The sequence below is a fragment of the Ahaetulla prasina genome, chromosome 2 (assembly GCF_028640845.1).
Source record: "Ahaetulla prasina isolate Xishuangbanna chromosome 2, ASM2864084v1, whole genome shotgun sequence".
Lineage (NCBI taxonomy): Eukaryota > Metazoa > Chordata > Lepidosauria > Squamata > Colubridae > Ahaetulla > Ahaetulla prasina.
This window is the reverse complement of record NC_080540.1, coordinates 178711363-178731217: the sequence shown is the minus strand read 5'-3', so window position 1 is coordinate 178731217 and position 19855 is coordinate 178711363. Positions and strand designations below refer to the sequence as shown.

The 19855-nt window shown below is 41.0% G+C and overlaps 1 protein-coding gene across 1 annotated transcript; it reads right to left on the bottom strand.

The window, feature by feature from the left end:
* Positions 1-1525: 1525 nt before the first annotated feature.
* On the bottom strand, positions 1526-17842 carry LOC131192396 (intercellular adhesion molecule 5-like). Its single transcript, XM_058171509.1, has 7 exons — positions 17512-17842; positions 12846-13109; positions 11367-11684; positions 10839-11117; positions 9794-10069; positions 6340-6582; positions 1526-3302 (listed from the first exon to the last, which is right to left on the bottom strand). The coding sequence occupies exons 1-7, from the start codon at positions 17567-17569 to the stop codon at positions 3097-3099; spliced, it is 1644 nt and encodes a 547-aa protein (XP_058027492.1). The 5' UTR covers positions 17570-17842; the 3' UTR covers positions 1526-3096.
* Between the last annotated feature and the right edge of the window lie 2013 nt (positions 17843-19855).

The following is a 19855-nucleotide window of genomic DNA, read 5'->3' as shown; positions in this document are numbered from 1 at the left end:
TAACAACAACAACAACAGAGATACACACACACACACACACACACACACACACACACATATAATATATATATATATATATATATAGGTCTTTGGTTGTTCGGGTTTTCTCCCGTGTAAAATTGGAAGTGTCTTGGCGACGTTTCGACGAAGTCTCATTCGTCATCTTCAGGCTGCAGCTTCGTGCTTCTGGGAGCAATGTGTGATCGCAGCTGTTTCTTCCTTTTAACTGCTAGTGGGGGTTTGAACTGATTGGGTGGGAGCTTGGCTGCGCTCTGATTGGATGGGGGTTTTTCTGTGCTCTGATTGGCTGGGGGTGTGTCCTGTGTTGGTGGGGGCTTGGTTGTGCACATATATATATATATTTGTTTTCTGAGGTTTTCACGGGTGTTTGTATGTAGGTCTTTGGTTATTCGGGTTTTCTCCCGCGTAAAATTGGAAGTGTCTTGGCGACGTTTCGACGAAGTCTCATTCGTCATCTTCAGGCTTCAGCTTTGTGCTTCTGGGAAGCCTGAAGATGACGAATGAGACTGCTGAAACGTCGCCAAGACACTTCCAATTTTATATATATATATATATATATATATATATATATATATATATTTATATATATAACATATTTATATGGTAACAGGCATTCTGTGGTCATATTTGTCATTCACAGTCATTTGAGGGCTTGAAGTTTCAGTGAGTTAGCAATGAACATGAGTTCCATACAGGTATTTTTGGTTTACTTCTAAGTCCCATCTGCAGCATGCATGCAACCAATTCAGAACTACTGTTCTACCCCTGCTCAGTGCAAGGATGGAAATTAAAGCATCCCTGAAGAAGGCTGTCCAATTATACCAAGTGCTTAAGTATACACTACAAAAAATAAAACCTTCTTCCTCAGGACACTTTCTCCTCCCAGATGACCATGAAGTAGGACTCAGAGTAGGATCTCCTCAACAAAATCAAGAAGCCATGGCGGAATGCACCTTTGCAGTTGCGTGCTTTCACTGGGGTTTTTACAAATGCTCTTACTTAGAAATATCTAGATAGCCCAGCCCAGTAGTGGGTTCCAAATCCTGTCGCTACCAGTTTGCTTGGGAGTGTCCGCGTGCTCGTGCGCTCGCACGAGCGCATGCACAGAAGTGTCCAAGAAGGTGGGTGGAGCATCCCACCGCCACTGCTACCAGTTTGCCACCACTGGCTCAGCCCAAGAAGAGTGGGGAAAGTTTTGAAGGTGAATAAGTGACAATGGCAAACTAATAAAAACAGCCTGCTTTATTGATTTGGGGGTGGGTGGGAATGGAAAGGTGATTTTCCTTTTTACTCAGTTATAAAAAACAGAATGATCTTTTTTCTCCCCCATGGTCTTTATTTAGGTTGTACTATTTTTTGTATAAGAATGTGTACCATGACAGAACTTCTGCTGATAACAGAGCAGAAATAGTGCCCTTATCATCTCTTCTATTTTCCTGGGAACATAACTCATTCAACATAGCATGCAAGGAACACTTCCCTTCTACTATGCAATTTTAAAAACAAACAAACATATCAACTTTATTCTTCAGCTCTTTAATCATTTTTATTATTTCAACACCATTATTTTCTTTTCCCAATAATAAAACATGTTTAAAATCAAGAACTACATGATAAGGTTAGAAGACCTGCTGAGTTGTGAAACCACCACTTGGAGAGACTAGTCCTGAATTCATTGTACCTCAGGGATTTCTTTCCAGCATTTGGAAATATGACTTAGAGTTATGGAATGTCACATCTTGATAATCATGAATTCACATACTAGTATTTAAAAACAGAAAAAGGCTCTAACTTTCTGGCATGTGCTGTGAAAATTTGTAAGTGCAAATTTGCAAAAACAGAAAGGAGTTTTTGAGAATGCCGACTAGCAGTCTGAAGGCATAATGAAAACTCCTTAATTGCACAACACATGGACAAGCTTACCCATAGTTTCCACTGGGAAGCTATGAGCATCCTAGACCGAGCTAAGTCCAAAAAATGCTAGAGAATTCCTGGAAGTCAGGCACTTAGACAAATCAACCATCAGCAGACATATAGTGAAAAATAACATTGACATTTCATTTAAAAAAGACAATTAAAAAGCTAAACAGGAAACAAAAAAGACCTCACCAGCAATCATAACCCAGATAAGCAGAGCTTAATACCAGGATTAATACCGGACCAACCAACAAGCAGTAAACAATACCACAGTCAAGGAGCTACTAACTCAAACAAACAGTAAAGAACAGCTTAATTAAGGAACTGCCAAGAACACCTCTGTCATTATGACAGGCAGGCCACCCATATATAAAGAGGGAGCAAGCTCCAATCCCTTCTAGCACTGAGGATGGTACTCAATTGGGTAATGAAATGTCTGTAAGAAAATATCCAAGCTCGGAGAGCACAAAGGACAAAAGAATTTTACTTATGTCACTTATGATTGTGGTATTATTTCCAATTTAATGGCAGGAAGAGAAATCTGGAAGACGCTTTAAATTCTACAACTGAGTTGTCCATTATTGCAGGAAAAACCCAAGCTGGTGTGTTTCAGACACTCTCTTCCTAGTGATTCTGAGTGGCTTCCCAGCAATGCCTCTTCCTGGAGGTAACCCAAAGCCTTTTAAGACCATCTTTTGTTCCTGATTGTCTTTTCAAGGAAAAATCTGAATGTCCACACAGATGGTAGAGGAGATCTTCAGTAAAAAAGCAGGAGGCATAAGCACCGGCACTCCCTGAAAGTGTAGAAGTTACCATCATTCACCTTCCAAAGTCCCAAGACAAAGGCCAGTTGGACCACTGCCCATCCAATGCTCAGGAGCTGAAGAACAGCTTGTCGTATCTCTTCTTCCACATCATGGAGAAAATCTATCAATGTGGTCCCTAATCTTTGATTGGAAGCCACCCAGAGTTGGTTGAAAGTTCGCCAGCTACATGTGTTTTAAATAAATAAATATAAATAAATAATGACTTGATGGAATGTAATCAACATCCTCTTCCTCTGCAGCTAAGTAGAGTGATGAACACTCACCACAGCTACAATCTCGCTGGCATTGGGACAAGTGGTTCTTTTGCAGTTTGTAGTAAACACAGGTCTGCTCAGACGTTTGCTTTGCCGTTCAGGAATCTTTGCTCTACTGAATTTTGAGCAGTTTGTGCTGATTGCCGTTGCTTCCCTTGCTGCCACAGTCGGTAGATCCCAATTTTTTGTTTATAGCTTATCCAATAAGCTATACCAGCTAAAAGAGCAATCAACACCACCCCAGCAACTATATAGCCAATGATATGGCCAATGGATTGAGGAGCTGCAAAAGGGAAAAAAACAAATGCATTAAAATTTAGCATCAAATAGTTCCATAGCATTACAGTTCTACCAACTTGGCTGTAGTAGTAGCAGTTATTTTTCAGGCATGGTACATAATAATAAAATACAACTTCAACAGCTTGGTGCAATAATACAGTACAGTCAATAATACAGTACATTCCAATCTGAGAACACAAAATATAAGCTAATAGCCTATAGCATTTAAAACCATCATGGGAACTTATATTTGAATCACAATAAGAATTCTGCATGAGGAGTTGATGCTTAAGCCATCATCAAAGGTTAATTAAGATAAAAATATTTGAAATTTTGAAAAAGTAAACAAATGAAAGCTGGTTCCAGAGAATGGATGGCAATGGATGGGAAAAAATCTCTTAAGCCTGATATGCCTACTTTAGTATAAGGAGGTACAAATCAGCACTATCGCGATAATCAGCTGAGATTTACAGGTAGTCCTTGCTGAACTTTATACTTGTTCAGTGACTGTTCAAGTTATGATGGTGCTGAATGAGGGCTGCTTATGAAGGATCCTCGTATTGTCCCTGTGTCTCTGAGGTCACATGATCCTGACTTGTGTGTTCAGCGACCAGCTCGCAATTGCAATGTTGTCGTGTTCCACAGTCACATGATGGCTGTTTGCGACCTTCACAGCCAGCTTCTGACAGGCAAAGTCAATTGGGAAGCTGGCGGGAGGTTGTGAATGATGACTATATAAGTACAGAATGCCGCAATGTGTAGGATTCTTCTAACAACAGCAAGTGGAGCCAATATTATGTTTTACGGCTGCATAACTTAGCTATGGAATTCCTGGTCCCTGGTTAGTGAAGACTATCTGTATTGGTACAGGAGCCACAAGCATTTTTTAAAAGAAATATTGGGCGTGTATAAGGCAGAGGTGGGTTTCAGCAGGTTCTGACCAGTTCTGAAGAACCGGTAGTGGAAATTCTGAGTTCGGAGAACCGGTAGTAAAAATTCTGACTGGCCCCACCCCCATCTATTCTCTGCCTCCCAAGTCCGAGCTGATCGGGAGGAAATGGGGATTTTGCAGTAACCTTCCCCTGGATTGGGAAGGGAATGGAGATTTTACAGTATCCTTCCCCTGCCATGCCCACCAAGCCACGCCATGCCACGCCCACCAAGCCACGCCCACAGAAACAAATTTGAAACCCACCATTGGTATAAGGCCAGAAGAGTTAACACCAGCAATTTAAACTTGTATCTTGAATCTTGTAAACTTGTATCTTCCTACCAGCCAATGTAGGAATTAGGGATAGATTAAACAATGCCCAAAATGGTGTGAATTATGGAAATAGATCAGGTGATAAAGAGAGGAATAAGGTAAATGCATACTGCTCCAATCATCCAGATATGAGATGATTGATTGCTTTGCCATCTTAGTGGTGGGGAACAGTGGATCCTACAATCATTGATTAAATGAAAACTACAGATGGGGATGATTTTACTGAGGAAGATCTTTAAGGAAAGCCACTCATTAATTTGGACTTCTAGGTTCCTCACCACTGAGGAAGCCAGCAGCTAGAAATCAAAAAGAAAAAAAAAATCCCTCAGAGAAATGGAAAATAAAGATCAGGAAGAAATACAGCAGTCTCTGTCTTGTACATGTTTGCTTTCTCATGGTAGGAATCTATGCAGTCTATAAAGGCATTTAGAAGAAAATAACAATACTATGTTATTTAGAATAGAGACAGAGGAACACCTGGATTTTGCCTGCATACTGAATAATTGAAAATAAGCATCAAAGGACTCAGAAGAGAGAGAGTAAATAAAAGAGAAACCGTCCTAAGGATTACTCACTGATGAAGAAAAAAATGGAGATTGAATCATTCTACATAATAGAGAAAGGAAACTAAGACAAATAGGTGTGAAATCACTGTAGTTCTGATATTACTATGGGAACTCACATAGGAAAATAATATTGATGATTCGAAGAAACGAAGATAGCAGATAAATTGAGTAATAGTAGCACTGAACATAGGTGGTTTGCGTTGGCCACCAGGAGAGTGAATATAATGTGTCCTAAGTCACCTTGGTAGAATGAAAACTCCTTACATGAAAACTACATTGAAGCAAGCACGTGAAACTGAGAAGGAAATTGAGAAAAAGGTATATTCTCCAAGGAGTTTTGATAGGGATGGAAGAAAAGACAATGGGCAAAAATGGGAATGTATGAAAAGACTAAGAGATAGGGGTTTTCTTTTCAATAGAGGATGCAGACAGACATGTTTCAGGGTGTCTAATATATGGGCAGAGAGCTACAGTACCCTCCAGCAGATGAGAAAAGGCAGAAAAAGAAAGTAGAGATAAATATAGGGAAAAGAGAAATGAATGGAATACTTGATGGTATATGTGATGACTGAAAGGGAAAACTTTCACTTTGCTAAATGATATGTCTGAAAAGTTCCAGTAGTTGATCTGAAAGACATTTCTTTCAAGAATTATACAGCAAGAGTATGTCATAGCTCTCCTATCCCTGTCTCTGCCTTCCAAACCTCCCAAATTTGATGCTGTTTAATGCTATTTCCCAACATGTCCTTCCAGGAAATGTTTCTTTGCTGTATTAAGATATTGAAGCAGGTGTAATATAAAAGCTTAATTGCAGAACCCAATCATGTTAGCTAAAGATGAAATTTAACAATATGTGAAGATACAGGTTGGAGAAGTGGATATAAAGATAATGGCAAATTATTAGAGGGCAATTGAATGAGCAGGACGCTGGCATTGGAGACTACCTTCAATTCACTCCCTCTCTCTAAACCCTTTTTTAAACTTTAAACTTCTCTTCACAATGAATCTTGGCTTAGCACCAGAACCATTTCAAATTTTTCTTGAGCTATAGATGGAAGGGCTGTGATGGCCAGAATTTTTATCAGTTTGTTTCACTGGGTGAAGTCTATAACTCACCATTTGACAAATAAAGTTAAATGCAGATTTGGCTGGTAGTTACAAGACCTAAGACTGTGGTCATTCTTGTTCTTTAGGTCAAGGAGTTAACTTACGTTCAACGTGTATGGTCACATCTCTAACATCAAAGCCATACTGGTTAGTAGCATTGCACTGATATATGCCATCATGCTCTATCTGGATGAGCTGTGGTTTCCCAATGTTATAAGGTCTTCCATCTTTCCAGCACTGAACAGTTGGTGTGGGGTTTCCCAAGGCTGAGCAGGTAAGTGTTGTCGTACTTCCCTCTTTCCAAGTCCATGTCTGGGGACAGCTGGAATCATCCATTTGGGGGCCATCTAGAATGGAGAAAGAAATGTGGTTAGTTTCACTGGTAATAATGGATGTAATGAAACAACTATGTATTGCAAAACTGCAGCAGCACTGGTAATAATCAATTGCAATTTATACAACGTTCATTGTCAATGGGTCCTGGAATCTATAAGGATACTACCCTGATCCTTTACAGATGAAACATGGCCTCCAGAGGCAGAATTTAGCAACTAGTATCAAAGTTTGGGAACCCCAAGTCTAATTTGCATAGTCCCCCATCTTACAGCTACTTTGTACTTAACTTTGTAGGCTTCCACTAGCTGCAGGACCTCCTTTTCCTAAAGGTATCTACCCATCCTATCAGATCAGATAGAGTGAGCATGCTCCTAGTTCCTTCCCCTAAATATTGCCATCCGATAAGAACTGTATCTTTTCCGTGGCAGCCCCTGCCCTACGGAACCCTCTGTCCTTTATAATTCAGCAGGCCTCCACTTTCCTAGCCTTCCGAAAATCACTGAAGACCCACAAGCGCTGGGATAAAATTGGATGACTGCACATTAGAAGTTTGATTTGGCACCAGGTTTTGTTGTTTTTAATGTTCTAATGTGTTTAGTTTTAGACTTTTAATATGGTTTTAGGTGTTGTTTGAACTTTTGATTGGAAGCCACCCAGAGTTGTTTTTAAATAAGTAAATAAATCCAAGCCCCATGGACAAAATTGCCGTATCTTTAGAAACCCTGGAATCTATTTTACCTGAGGGACAATTAAATTGTAATATTTGCAGTCATGAACATTTTGAGTCTCTTGCCATTTTTAAAATGCTAAAAACAACCATAAAACGGATTAAGTCAGGACTACAAAGCTGGGGCAAAGATTTTTTTTATTACTTGGCTATGATTTTTCCAAATGGAATACTCAGCATGAATTTTGTATGGTTCTCCTTGGTCATTAAGTCATTGCTTTGGGTAAATGGAGAAAAAAGCACAAGGGAAAAGGATCAATCACAGTTTTTAGTTTTTTCTTAAATTATGGAACATTTGAGTATCACTCTTCTTATATTATATCATAATAGAATAGAAATGTATGCAAATCTTGCAAATCTTTTAAGGGCTACTTCAAACACACCTCTAAAACAGTACATGCTCAGGATCCTGTCTGTCTGGAACCCACATCTCATTTCGGACATTAATACAATTGAGCGTGTCCAGAAATATTTTACAAGAAGAGTTCTCCACTCCTCTGATCACAACAAAATACCTTATGCCACCAGACTTGAAATCCTGGGTTTAGAAAATTTAGAACTCTGCTGCCTTCGGCATGACCTCAGTATAACTCATAAAATCATCTGCTACAATGTCCTTTCTGTCAAAGACTACTTCAGCTTCAATCGCAACAATACACAAGCACACAACAGATTTAAACTTAATGTGAACCGCTCCAATCTTGATTGTAGAAAATATGACTTCAGTAACAGAGTTGGGTTTTTTTGTTTTTGTTTTGTTTTTTTATTTACATTTATATCCCGCCCTTCTCCGAAGACTCAGGGCGGCTTACAGTGTGTAAGGCAATAGTCTCATTCTATTTGTATATTTACAAAGTCAACTTATTGCCCCCCCAACAATCTGGGTCCTCATTTTACCTACCTTATAAAGGATGGAAGGCTGAGTCAACCTCAGGCCGGGCTTGAACCTGCAGTAATTGCAGGCTACTGTGTTCTAATAACAGGCTTCTAACAGCCTGAGCTATCACGGCCCTGTTAATGCCTGGAATGCACTACCTGACTGTGGTCTCTTCCCAAAATCCCCAAAGTTTAACCAAAGACTATCTAATATTGACCTCACCCCATTCCTAAGAGGTCTGTAAGGGCATAAGAGCACCAGCGTGCCTACCATTCCTGTCATAATGTTCCCTTTAATTGTATCCAATTTGTATGGTTATTTCATGCTTATACTTATATATACTGTTGTGTTTGATAAATAAATAAATAAATAAATAAATAAATAAATAAATAAATAAATAAATAAATAAATAAAATCCCATTCTGGATCAGAAGCCTATAAATAGTCCTTGACTTACAATCATTCATTCAGCCACTGTTTGGCTGAATGGTTCTGAACAAAGAAACATACTACCTGTATTCAGTTATGGGCTTTGCAGGGCCCCATATGTTCATGTGATGAAAATTTGGGTGCCTGGCAGTCCACTTGGCCTTACAACCAACGACAGGGATACTGCAACTGCCCCCACCTGTCTGTCTTCCCTACATCTCACCCTGCTGGTGCCAGAGGCCTTGGGCCTGATTTCTATCCCACCATACTTTGCTTCACTTATCTCTTCTGAAGAATGCCTTTTCCAAAAGAGTGACCAGCCAATGCAACATGTTTGCTTCCTATAGAGGCCACCTTGCACCATTTGGAAAATCACACCCTTCTAAGAGATCGCAAGAATGGCACCACTTCCAGAAAGGCACAATGCAGCTTTCGCATCACATCAGTTGGGTGTTCTTTCAAAAAGGAATTCTTCAGAAGAAATAAGTGGATCAGGGTGTGCTAGGGCAGAGAGGAGTCCCAAGGCCTGTGGGACCTGGCAGGATGGAAAGCAGGTCCAAGCCTGTGGGACTTGGTGGGGTGAGAAGCTGTGTATGGGTGTCTCGGGATAGGCCATGTCTGAACTGAGGGGTACTGCAATGTGGGCCTGCCTGGGCTTGCACAGGACCTCCCCAAGGCCTCTCCCACAACCTGAGGCAGCCCACACTCTCTTTAATGATGATGGGAAAAGCTGGGAATGTGGTCATTGAGCAAGGTGGTCACACGGGTGCCTCTGTTAATGACCACAACAACCTATGCCCATAATTCAGGGTTCCATTTTGGCTGTAAGTCAAGGACTACCTGTATTCCTGATTGGCTAATGAAAGAGGGGATTTATTTTGTGCAAATATAAGACCCCATGCATCAAGGAAGTCAAAGTATACCATATCCCCCGCTCGAAACACATCACAGAAGCAAGTAACTCCTCTTTCATGTAACCTGAATAGATATAAATAACCAGTTGAGAACATAAAGGGGTATATGTACCTCCAAGAGTACTGAGGACAATCAGAAAATATATTACTGATGTTTAAAAACATAAATAGTACCACAACAGAACATATTGCTTTGGATGTCAGAAATTAATTCTCCTGATGATTACTGAATCTCTAAGAATAAAACATGAGGTGTATTTTTTTTTCCTACTCACAGAAGACAGTAAGTTTTTGAGACATGCTTCTTTCCTTGGTGTGCCCATCAATGGTCAGGGTTACTTGGCAGATGAATTCCCGCTCATTATCCTCTTGCTGAGCGATCATTGCATGCTGCAGGAAATCTACGTTGCCGGATGCTAATATTTTGGCACCATCCCTGATCTGCATTTTAAAACCAGGGGAAGCACTGCCATCAGCGCTACATGTAATGTTCACTGTTTGACCGACGACAGCTTCTGAACTGCCAATTTGCAAGATGGGCTTTGGTAAAGCTGTGAGGGAATAGAGCAGAGCAGTGATAATGTACATAGATGGTTATAAAATGATTAATAAAAACAGTTAAAACAAATGCTGGCTAAAGGATATCTCTTTCCCCTCCTGTCCTAGATATGAAAACAGTCACTAAGGACTAAGATAGAGGAATCCTAAGTTCAAGTCCATCTACAACCATAGAGGCTTAGTGAAGGAGTTTCACCTTCACCTTCTCTTTCTCAGTCCACATTCATCTCAAGAGTTCTTGTAAGAAAAACTGCTGTATTTTAGAAGTAGCATAATTGAAATGACTGGATACCAGATGTTCCGAAGAAGTGAAATGGATGAGAGTGGCTGTTTCTTTCAATTTCTGCATTCTCTATTTATTTAAGACATGTAGAGCTCTTTAAATAAATATTGCGTGTCAAAATGCAGTAAAAACAAAGCAATCGTAAGTTGTAATGGCTTTAAGTCTAATGGCTTTAGGTCAGATCTAAGCTCTGTATATATTTAATCTGATATAAGAATATTTTTGGGTTCATTCTAAAATAGTTGTTCTTGAATCTCAATGAAAATAGAACAGGGATGAGTCACTTATCCCTCCAATTCCATTGGTTTCAAAGGGCTCTCTCTCTCTCAAGCTACTTAGACTGATCCAATCCTTTATTGAAGTTTTGTTTTTCAAAATAAAATCAATCTAACTTCTAATTTCTTCTAGGTTTGTTCAAATAGATGTAAGAAAACTCTTCTAATTCTCTCTGTGTTAATAATTACAGATATGAGACTCACCAAACACATTTACCATCTTGGTCACGTTTTTGGTCACTGGCCCCAGAGAGACCGTGCAGATCAACTCATGATCTCCAACTGAGGAAGAGGCTATCACAGCCTGGGCACTTGCCAAGCCCCCCGTCGCAGTGGTGTTGAAGGTGAGAGGTTTCCCTGAAAACCACAGATCAAACATGGCCTCTTTGGCTGGGGAAACCTCAGGTGCATCACATGTCACTTTCATCAGGGTCCCAGCTTCTAAGAACAGGCCAGTGTGGAGCAGGGGAGCCTTTGCAAAATCTGCCAAGAAAGTAAGAGATATCAGGTTAGTTACTGCAAAAAAATAATCACAGCCACAATAGTACCCTCTCCCTAACCTCTCAGGGTGTGAGTGCTGGGGCAACTGTAGGGGACATCAAATCTATGCAAACAAAAATCAGAACAGTGGAATATGTGGACCACAGGACCCTCCTCTGGAGAATTATCATTGTCTAGCCACAGGGCGTAAGTATGTCTAAATCAGAACCGAAGCAATGGATGGGATCTCACCAAAAGTCCACAATGATATGCCGTGGGAGGTGTTTTTCAGGAGTGGTCCTCTTGGTCTCAGATCCAGGGATGTTTGGCAGGTGATCATCTTGTTGTAGTCATTTTGCTGAGCTCTTATCTGATGGTTCACCACAACAGCACCAGCTTCAGGCTGAGTGTGATCCTCAAAGGTCTTTACCACAAGTTGCTCTTCCCCTCTCAGCAAAGTCACGGTGAGGTTCTGAATGGGGGCTACACCAAAAACCCGGCATATCAAATTATACTGCTTGCCCACTTCCATTTCTGGGACTGGACCCAGTTCAATACTCGTTGGAGATTCTGAAATGAAATAAAATGTTCTAAATCAATTTTGTTTGATTAGCATATGCTAGAAGTATGAACAATCAATGACACAGCTCTTATGTTATTTATTCTATGCAATAAAATTATCTCTTCCTAAATGTACATTCTAAGTCAAACTTAAATATCTATATGCCTATATGGGGCAGTGGATGGCATGCCTTTGCTTTCCCAAAAGAAATACCTTGTCTCTTGTCATCTGAAAGATCTATTTCTATTTGCTTGCCCTAGTTAGATAATTATTTCCATCTTTCGCCTTAGCTAAGTGCCTGCATTCTTGCTAGACATTAATGTAGGTAATCCTCACCAAAATATAGCTTCTTTTTGTCAATTCCCCAACACTTGATCACATATTCTCCTGACTATTCCCCCCAAACACTTTAAAATGTAAACTATGCATTTTAGTTTACATTTTTCTTTGTCTTATTTTCCCAAAAGGAATCCAGGGGAAGAGATGGAGAGAAATGTTGAAGTGTTAAAAGTCTTGCCTAGAAAGCCTCCCGTTGCCATGGTGTGCCCCTCCTGCTGTCCTGCATACCGTGTTTCCCTGAAAATAAGACCCTCTTATATTTTTTGAACCCCAAAATAAGCGCTTGGCCTTATTTTCGGGGAAGTGTTATTATTTTGGGGCACGTGGAGCAAGATGGGGCTCCTCTTGCTGTCTTACCTGATTTCCAGCTCTACGTTTAAATATTTTCAGGGAGGGCTTATTTTCAGGGAGAGGCTTATTTTAGCGCATGTGCTCAAAAGCCTGATTGGGCTTATTATCAGGGGATGTCTTATTTTTGGGGAAGCAGCTTCATGTATTTCTTCACTGTTTTAACTTCGCTATATACTGCTCCCACTTTTAATGAAATGGTCAGCTATATCATTTTGATAAAGGAAATAAATCGATTGCAACTGGTGCAGAACAAAACTATCCTGCATAAGTATCCCAAATTCTTCAATAATAGTGTGTTAATTGCTTTTATTCTGGTTTCTGTTGTCCATTACTCAGTTATTTGACCACTGCAGTCAACTGCGCTAAGGTTTGCTTCTACCGGACTAAGTAACTCTTATGGCCTTCTGTAGAATTTGAACTGAGGCTACTTTAGATGCCCAATATTTTTCATTTGTTATTACAGTCATCATGTGACTTACTGTAAACAGTAATGGTTGTTTTTGCAGGTGTTGCCTTGTGCTCCTCAGCAAAGCACAATGAGGGCAATGAGTTCCAGTCACTGATGTTGCTGAGACGGAAGACTTTCCAATTGGATCCAGTTCCAATGATTTCTTTTCTGAAGGCGGTTTCAAGGCCAATTACATCTGCTTCAGTATTGGCGCTGCAGTTTATCTGAAGTGAACCTCCAAATTGCACCACAGGATTTTCTGGCCAAATTCTCACAAAGTTTTCCTCTGCGAATCCTGATATAAAAAAATAAATAAATATGGAATTTGCAAAAAATACAATTATGAAAGAGTGGAAAGGGCTTGAAAACAATGAGATTTAATTTTCTAGTATTAACTGTATTCATCATCCAGAATCACTTCGGCATTATGTCCAGCCATATAAATATAAAAACATCAATTACAGACATTAACGAAGGTGGAAGAATAAAGCAGGTAATAAAGTTTTTATTTGTTTATTCAAGTCTCTCTGTTAAGGTTGATTAGGCTTTTGAGCGTTATGAATAAATATCATGGGTTTGGGTCATGGGTTTGATGAGATGCAGCACTGATCCAGAAATGAAAACAAGTCTCTATCTGCAAGAATGCTGCTTTTGTCAAGTCAGGCCCAAGAGATTAGAGCAGCATTTCTCAACCTTGGCTACTTTAAGATGTGGGAACTTCAATTCCCTGAATTCTGGGTATTGAAGTCCACTTGTTAAAGTAGTTGAAATTGAAAATGCTGGATTAGAGAGAAGGGGGCATGCTCAATGGCCAGCATACGCCCCTTGTGACTATGAGAGGTCCCTGTATTGACAAACCAATTCTCTCTTAACGTTACTAAGTTGCTGTCTGAATTCTGAACAGGAATCTTAGCATAACTTTGCAGAACTAAGAGCTAGATATTTCCTGCCTTTTCTTTATTATGAATATCAGGAACTCAGTTCTTTGATCAGTATCAAGTCATGTCTCATTTCCAAAGACAGCTAAAATTGCAGGAAACCATTTAATATTTGTTCTAACTGCTTTGTTACAGAGGAATTATACTCCTCTTGGGAGGACAATCTGGGCGGGGGGTCAAGTTCCAACGAAGGAAGAAATTTGCTTTTCCAAAGATGTGCAATTCAGTAATGTCAGTGCTTGCTGTTGCACTACTGATATTCCAAAAGCATAGACATTTTTAATCCAAAACTGTCCATTCCCTCTGACCCATCTCCAGAATGGGGGAAGGGGGAAGGGGGAAGGGGGGAACTAGACTGAATTTGAATAAGTCCAGATTGCTTTGGAATCTGATAAATCCCTCTCTCCCTGAAATTTGTTCTCCAGCCACCAAAAACATTGCTGTAATCTTCACAAGTGTTTTTCATTAGTTTGTTTAGCGCATTCCTGCACTCTTGAGTGGTTCAGCAGAAGTCTCCGTGCCAAAAAGTAAAGATGGCAACCATGGCCATGCAAACCAAAGCCTTATTCTGTTTTGAAATGGTCTCATTGCTCTGACTGGGAATTCTGGTCATAGCAGTCTCAACACTTCAGAGTGTGGCAGATTGGAGAAAGCAGTTCTGATAGTTCAGCAAAAAAGTTGTAACCTGGAGCAGGGGTGTCAAACTCGATTTCATTGAGGGCCACATCAGGGTTGTGTTTGATCTGGGGGGCGCCCAGGGAGGGCATGGCCAGCTCGTGTCGGGGGGGCCTGCGGGGGCCCAAGCGCTCTGCCAGCAAAAATGGGCTCCCAAACTCTGTTTCCAGCTACAACAGCCTCCTGCAACACTCTGCCCGGAAAAACAGAGCTTGGGGGGCCTGCATGCAGCCCTCCCGAGCTCCTTGTCCACTGGCAGAAGCACAGCAGGCCGGTCCTTTTCTGTATCCAGGATGGACCCGCGGGCCAGATCTAAGCACCCAGCGGGCCAGATCTGGCTCCTGGGCCTTGAGTTTGACACCCCTGGCCTAGAGAATGTGGAAATCTTCTGTTCCTGCAATTTTGGGAGGTGTTGCCTCTGGTGATACTTAGAGGTCACAATCACTGGATGTGCTCAGATGTGACTCAGAAGGTGCTTCAAGGCTTCTTTTTTTCCTTTGCACAATGATTCATTCACTTGCTTTACCACTTACAGTACCTGTCTGTCTGGGATTAACTGCCACACCTTTCATTGCCTGCGTTAAAAGAAATAGAGCTCCTTTCCAGAAATTGGAAATTTTTCTGTTCACAACTGAGTGAATAGAAGAATGGCTGTTTAACGAAACCCTTGAGTTACTATGCTGCAATTCTAAGCTTTATTTCTGTCCCCCTAAGATCACAGATCATCTTGATTCAACATGGGAGGGGCTGCTAGATGTCTTATCTATGTTGAAACTTGAGAAGGAGCCTTTTAGCAGTCTCCAATCTGAATAACCTTTTTTGCCAAGGGAAAAACAAGTGACCAACATGCAACTGAAATGCATTTCAGCAGGGCCAACAGACTGGGTGGCTTTGGGTAGCTGCGTTTCATATGATTATCCAGAATTCCTAAGCAACTGTTGCTGGAAAAGTTAATCCTACATTTGTCATATTTTTCGAAACTAAGCCTCTCTGTCTAAATCTCACTGTCAAGAAATTTCTTCTTAGTTCTAGGTTGCTTCTCTCTTTGATTAGTTTCCATCCATTGCTTCTTGTCCAGCCCTCTGGAAAATAGGTTGACCCCCTCTTCTTTGTAGCAGCTCCTCAAATACTGGGACATTGCTATCATGTCACTCCTACTCCTTCTTTTAATTAAGCTAGACATATTCAATTCCTGCAACTGTTCTTCATATGTTTTAGCTTCCAGTCTCTTAATCATCTTTGTTGCTCTTCTTGGTACTCTTTCCAGAGTCTCAACATCTTTTTTATAATATGGTAGCCAAAACTGGATGCATTATTCCAAGTGTGGTCTTACTAAGGCCTTATAAAGTGGTACTAGTACTTCATGTGATCTTGATTCTATCCCTCTGTTAAAGCGACCTAAAATTGCCTTGGCTTTTTTGATGGCTGCAGCACATTGCTGGCTCATACGGTATTTAATGACTGTCCACTAGGATTCCAAGATCCCTCTCGCAATCTATCGAGCCAAGTTCCACCTAGTCTAAGCCTGTACATTTGGTTTTTCTTTCCTAAGTGCAAAATTTACTTTTCTCACTATTGAATTTCATTTCATTTTGTTTGGTAAGGATCAGTGTTCAGGTCTGTCAAGATCCTTTTGGATCTTGAGCCTATCTTCTGAGATGTTGGCTATTCCTGCCAGTTTGATGTCATCTGCAATTTTAATGAGTTCCTCTTCTATTCTGTCATTTAAATTGGTTATGAAGATATTGAAGAGAATTAGGCCTAAGACAGAACCTTGGCGTATCCCACTGCTTACTTCCCTCCATGTAGATGTAGTTCCATTGAGGATTACACATTGAGTGTGGTTTGTCAACCAGTTACAAAATCCATCACTTTGTCAAAGTGAGTAAATTTAGTGAGTAACTCTAGAGAGGAATGCCTGTTCCTCCTCTAGCAAAGCCTCTTTTCTCAACCTTTGTGTTATTTTCTGAATCAACAGGCAACTGGTATCTCTAAGAGACAAATCTGACTTACATTTGCAAGAAAACACAGGCTGGAGAAGATACCTCACCCCCACTTCCTCCCTAATGTCTGGCCAGCACTCAAAGGATGGGCTTCAGCATCTAAATATTGCCCTGCTGTTCTTTAATTAACCAGCTCAGCCTGCAACAAAATATGTACCTTGCCTCCACAAAGAATGTGATTGCCAAATAATATTCAATCCACCAACTGTGTTTTCATGGGAAATCAAATGCAAGGAGGTGGAAATATCTGAGTATTCTTAGGGTTGATGGATGATGAAACCTCTTGTTTGTTTTTCTTCTAGCAAATTGACTGCAGTGTGCAAGACTTCAGGGAAGGTGTGTCAGAAGAAACCATTCTTATCAAGCCTTCAGGTCGGGCAAATCATTAAAAGACCAGAGGGAAGGAATGCTTAAGACAAACAATCTGCAATTGGTGTTCTCAGAAACTGCTTTGGGGAATCACCTACTTTTTAAAGATTAAAAAGTCCCGTTCCTGTTCCTGCCCTTTTCCAGGAATAGGCAGAGGGAAAAGAAGAAAATTATAACTTTAGGGCAACAAGTTAACATAAGGTGTCTTGTTTGGACTAGAATCTGCAGTTTTCTTGGTGAGGTTTTGCAGAAGTGGTTTGCCCTTTGACAATGTCCCTAACTCACAGTTTCCAAAGGATTGTAGCCCATAGAGTGACTGGCCCAAGCCACCCAGCTGGTTTCATGGCTAAAACTCAAGAGTTCCCCAGTTTCTAACTACTACATTCAAGTAGCTCTCTAGTGTGTCCTTTAGGTAAGACTTAAACGTTTGATCTGAGTTCAGTCTCATATATTCACTTCCAATGCCAATCTTCAGAAACATAAAGTAATTCTGCAGCCTGCATTAAGGGCACAAAAATCTTCCTGACCAAAACCAGCTGTTTCCGGACAGGTCGGTAGCAAGAGCTTGTATACAGGCAGAGGCTCCGGACAGGCAATTTCCCTCATCAAAACCTCTAGATCCCACATTCCACAGGTGGCAGATCTCCGCTTCACACTAGTAACCGAGATTTTGGAGGAGGAAGATACTGTGAAAAACCTACCGCTCCCTTACCTTTTTCAAAAGCCCAGGAGCCCAAAGCAACGAGGAAAAAGACGAAAAACCGCTGCATGACGATCGAGGCGAAACTCCAACTCAAGAGAAAGGCGTCTGCTCGTGAGGCGGTCCGAATGTAGCCAAGTGGAAATTGAAATTGAACGATTTGAAAATCTGGTTGTTGCCGCTAGATCCGCACACACAGCCCGGCGCCTGAACTCTTTTTGCCCGACTAAAAGCGTTGCTCCTCTTTTTATAAATGTTCCGGGAAACGCCTCTTTTACCCCCGCAGGATGGTCACGGAAAAACCCCCCATCGATCTCTTATTTCGCCCCAAGCATCTCGCCCTCCGCGTGTGGCTGGGGAAAGTTCCAGCCCTTATGACACGCTCCCACGAGGCGCTTCCCCGCCCCCGTCAAGACCATCAACCCAAATAACTTAAGACCGGAGTTTATTTGCTTGTGTGTTTAGTTACCTATCAAAATTTTAAAGCCGTCCATTTACCGCGCGGAGGGACTCTAGAGCGATATATAAATAAAAACGTTTTTTTTAAAAAAACACACACACACACACACGCACATGTATATATGTATGTATGTATTATAATTTTAAAAGTCAAGGATGGATTAAACGTTAATATTGAAAGTTAATTAAACAAATTAAACAAAAAATTAAAATTAAATAAACAAATTAAAAAAAACACAAAGATGATTAGGGGACTGGAGGCTAAAACATATGAAGAACGGTTGCAGGAACTCGGTATGCCTAGTTTAATGAAAAGAAGGACTAGGGGAGACATGATAGCAGTGTTCCAATATCTCAGGGGTTGCCACAAAGAAGAGGGACTGGGGCTGTTCTCCAAAGCACCTGAGGGTAGAACACGAAGTAATGGGTGGAAATTGATCAAGGAAAGAAGCAGCTTAGAACTAAGGAGAAATTTCCTGACAGTTAGAACAATTAATAAGTGGAACGACTTGCCTGCAGAAGTTGTGAATGCTCCAACATTGGAAATTTTTAAGAAAATGTTGGATAGCCATCTGACTGAGATGGTGTAGGGTTTCCTGCCTGGGCAGGGGGTTGGACTAGAAGGCCTCCAAGGTCCCTTCCAACTCTGTTGTTATATTATATTATATTAAATGGGAGAAGGGCTTTCAGAGCGCTAAACAGCCCCACGAAGTTGGACGAACCGTGCTCGGCTCAAGCCCCAGCCCCAGTCCCGAACTCCAAGCCCTTTTCCTAAGAAGGAATTCTGGAAGTGATGACGGGCCAAATGTATTATTACAGCTACAGATCTCGCAAAACTTATTTATTTATTTATTTATTTATTTATTTATTTATTTATTTATTTATTTCCTTCGCTTTGCCCACCCCAGGCGAGTCAGAGGTTGCTTTAATTTAAGAGATAACTGCAACTCACTCCGACTTTTACCTGCAAAAGAGAGATGGCAGGTGTCTGTAGATTGCCTCAAAACTTGGCAATCGGATTTAACCACAAGTCTGTGCGCTTACTGTAAAAATGAGTTTATCCTAAGAAAAATGAAAGTTTTACATTTCAGGAGGCCCTCCTTCATTTCTGAGTTGGTGATACAACTTTCCATAAATCTTACCCTGATTCACCACCACTTCCTGTTTGACCCAGCACAAAGGCTTTCCACAGAATATTTGCTGAATGCATAGCCGCCTCCTCAACCCAACCCTGGTCCATTACCCAGGCAGCCTAACCCTGTAGCTTCTTGCTCCATTGCAGAATAATTCTCACCCCCCCACCCACAATCTGTCTTGCTGGACTGAGAAGTCTGTAGTGAATTGTTTCATGGTAGATTTGGGGTAAGGCCTCATCCTTCTACCATTGGCCACCTGAGTCTACTGTGGACAGGCCTCCAACCTTGCCCCCTCCCACTACCTTCTAGTTCTTGACCTCTGATTTTGAAAGCTGTCTGTGCTAAAAAGCCACCTCTCCCATTTCCTTGACTCATGGGTGGTAGGAGGGGAAGTGGTCTTCGAAATGACAGTGCATCTGGAATCATGGGAAGAGAGAAGATTGGAGGTGAGTCTTTTGCTGTCGGCTTCCCCAAATTTCTTAAAACTGGAGAAGCATAGCAGAGGGACTTCCTTTTTCCTGACACTTATGAGTAGCAGGAGCAGCAGGAAAAGAGAAGGTGGCCAAGTAGGAATTTGCACTACCAGGAACTGGCACAAAAATATATATCTGTTTCTTTTTCAGGCAAGACTTGTTTAACTGCAAGGCTGCCAACTGCTGATGCACTTCTCCTATAACTATAGTGAACATCATTTCCCACATGGACCTCCAAAATAAATTAAACTATAACTTTAGAATGATGATCCATGCATTGTTATATTG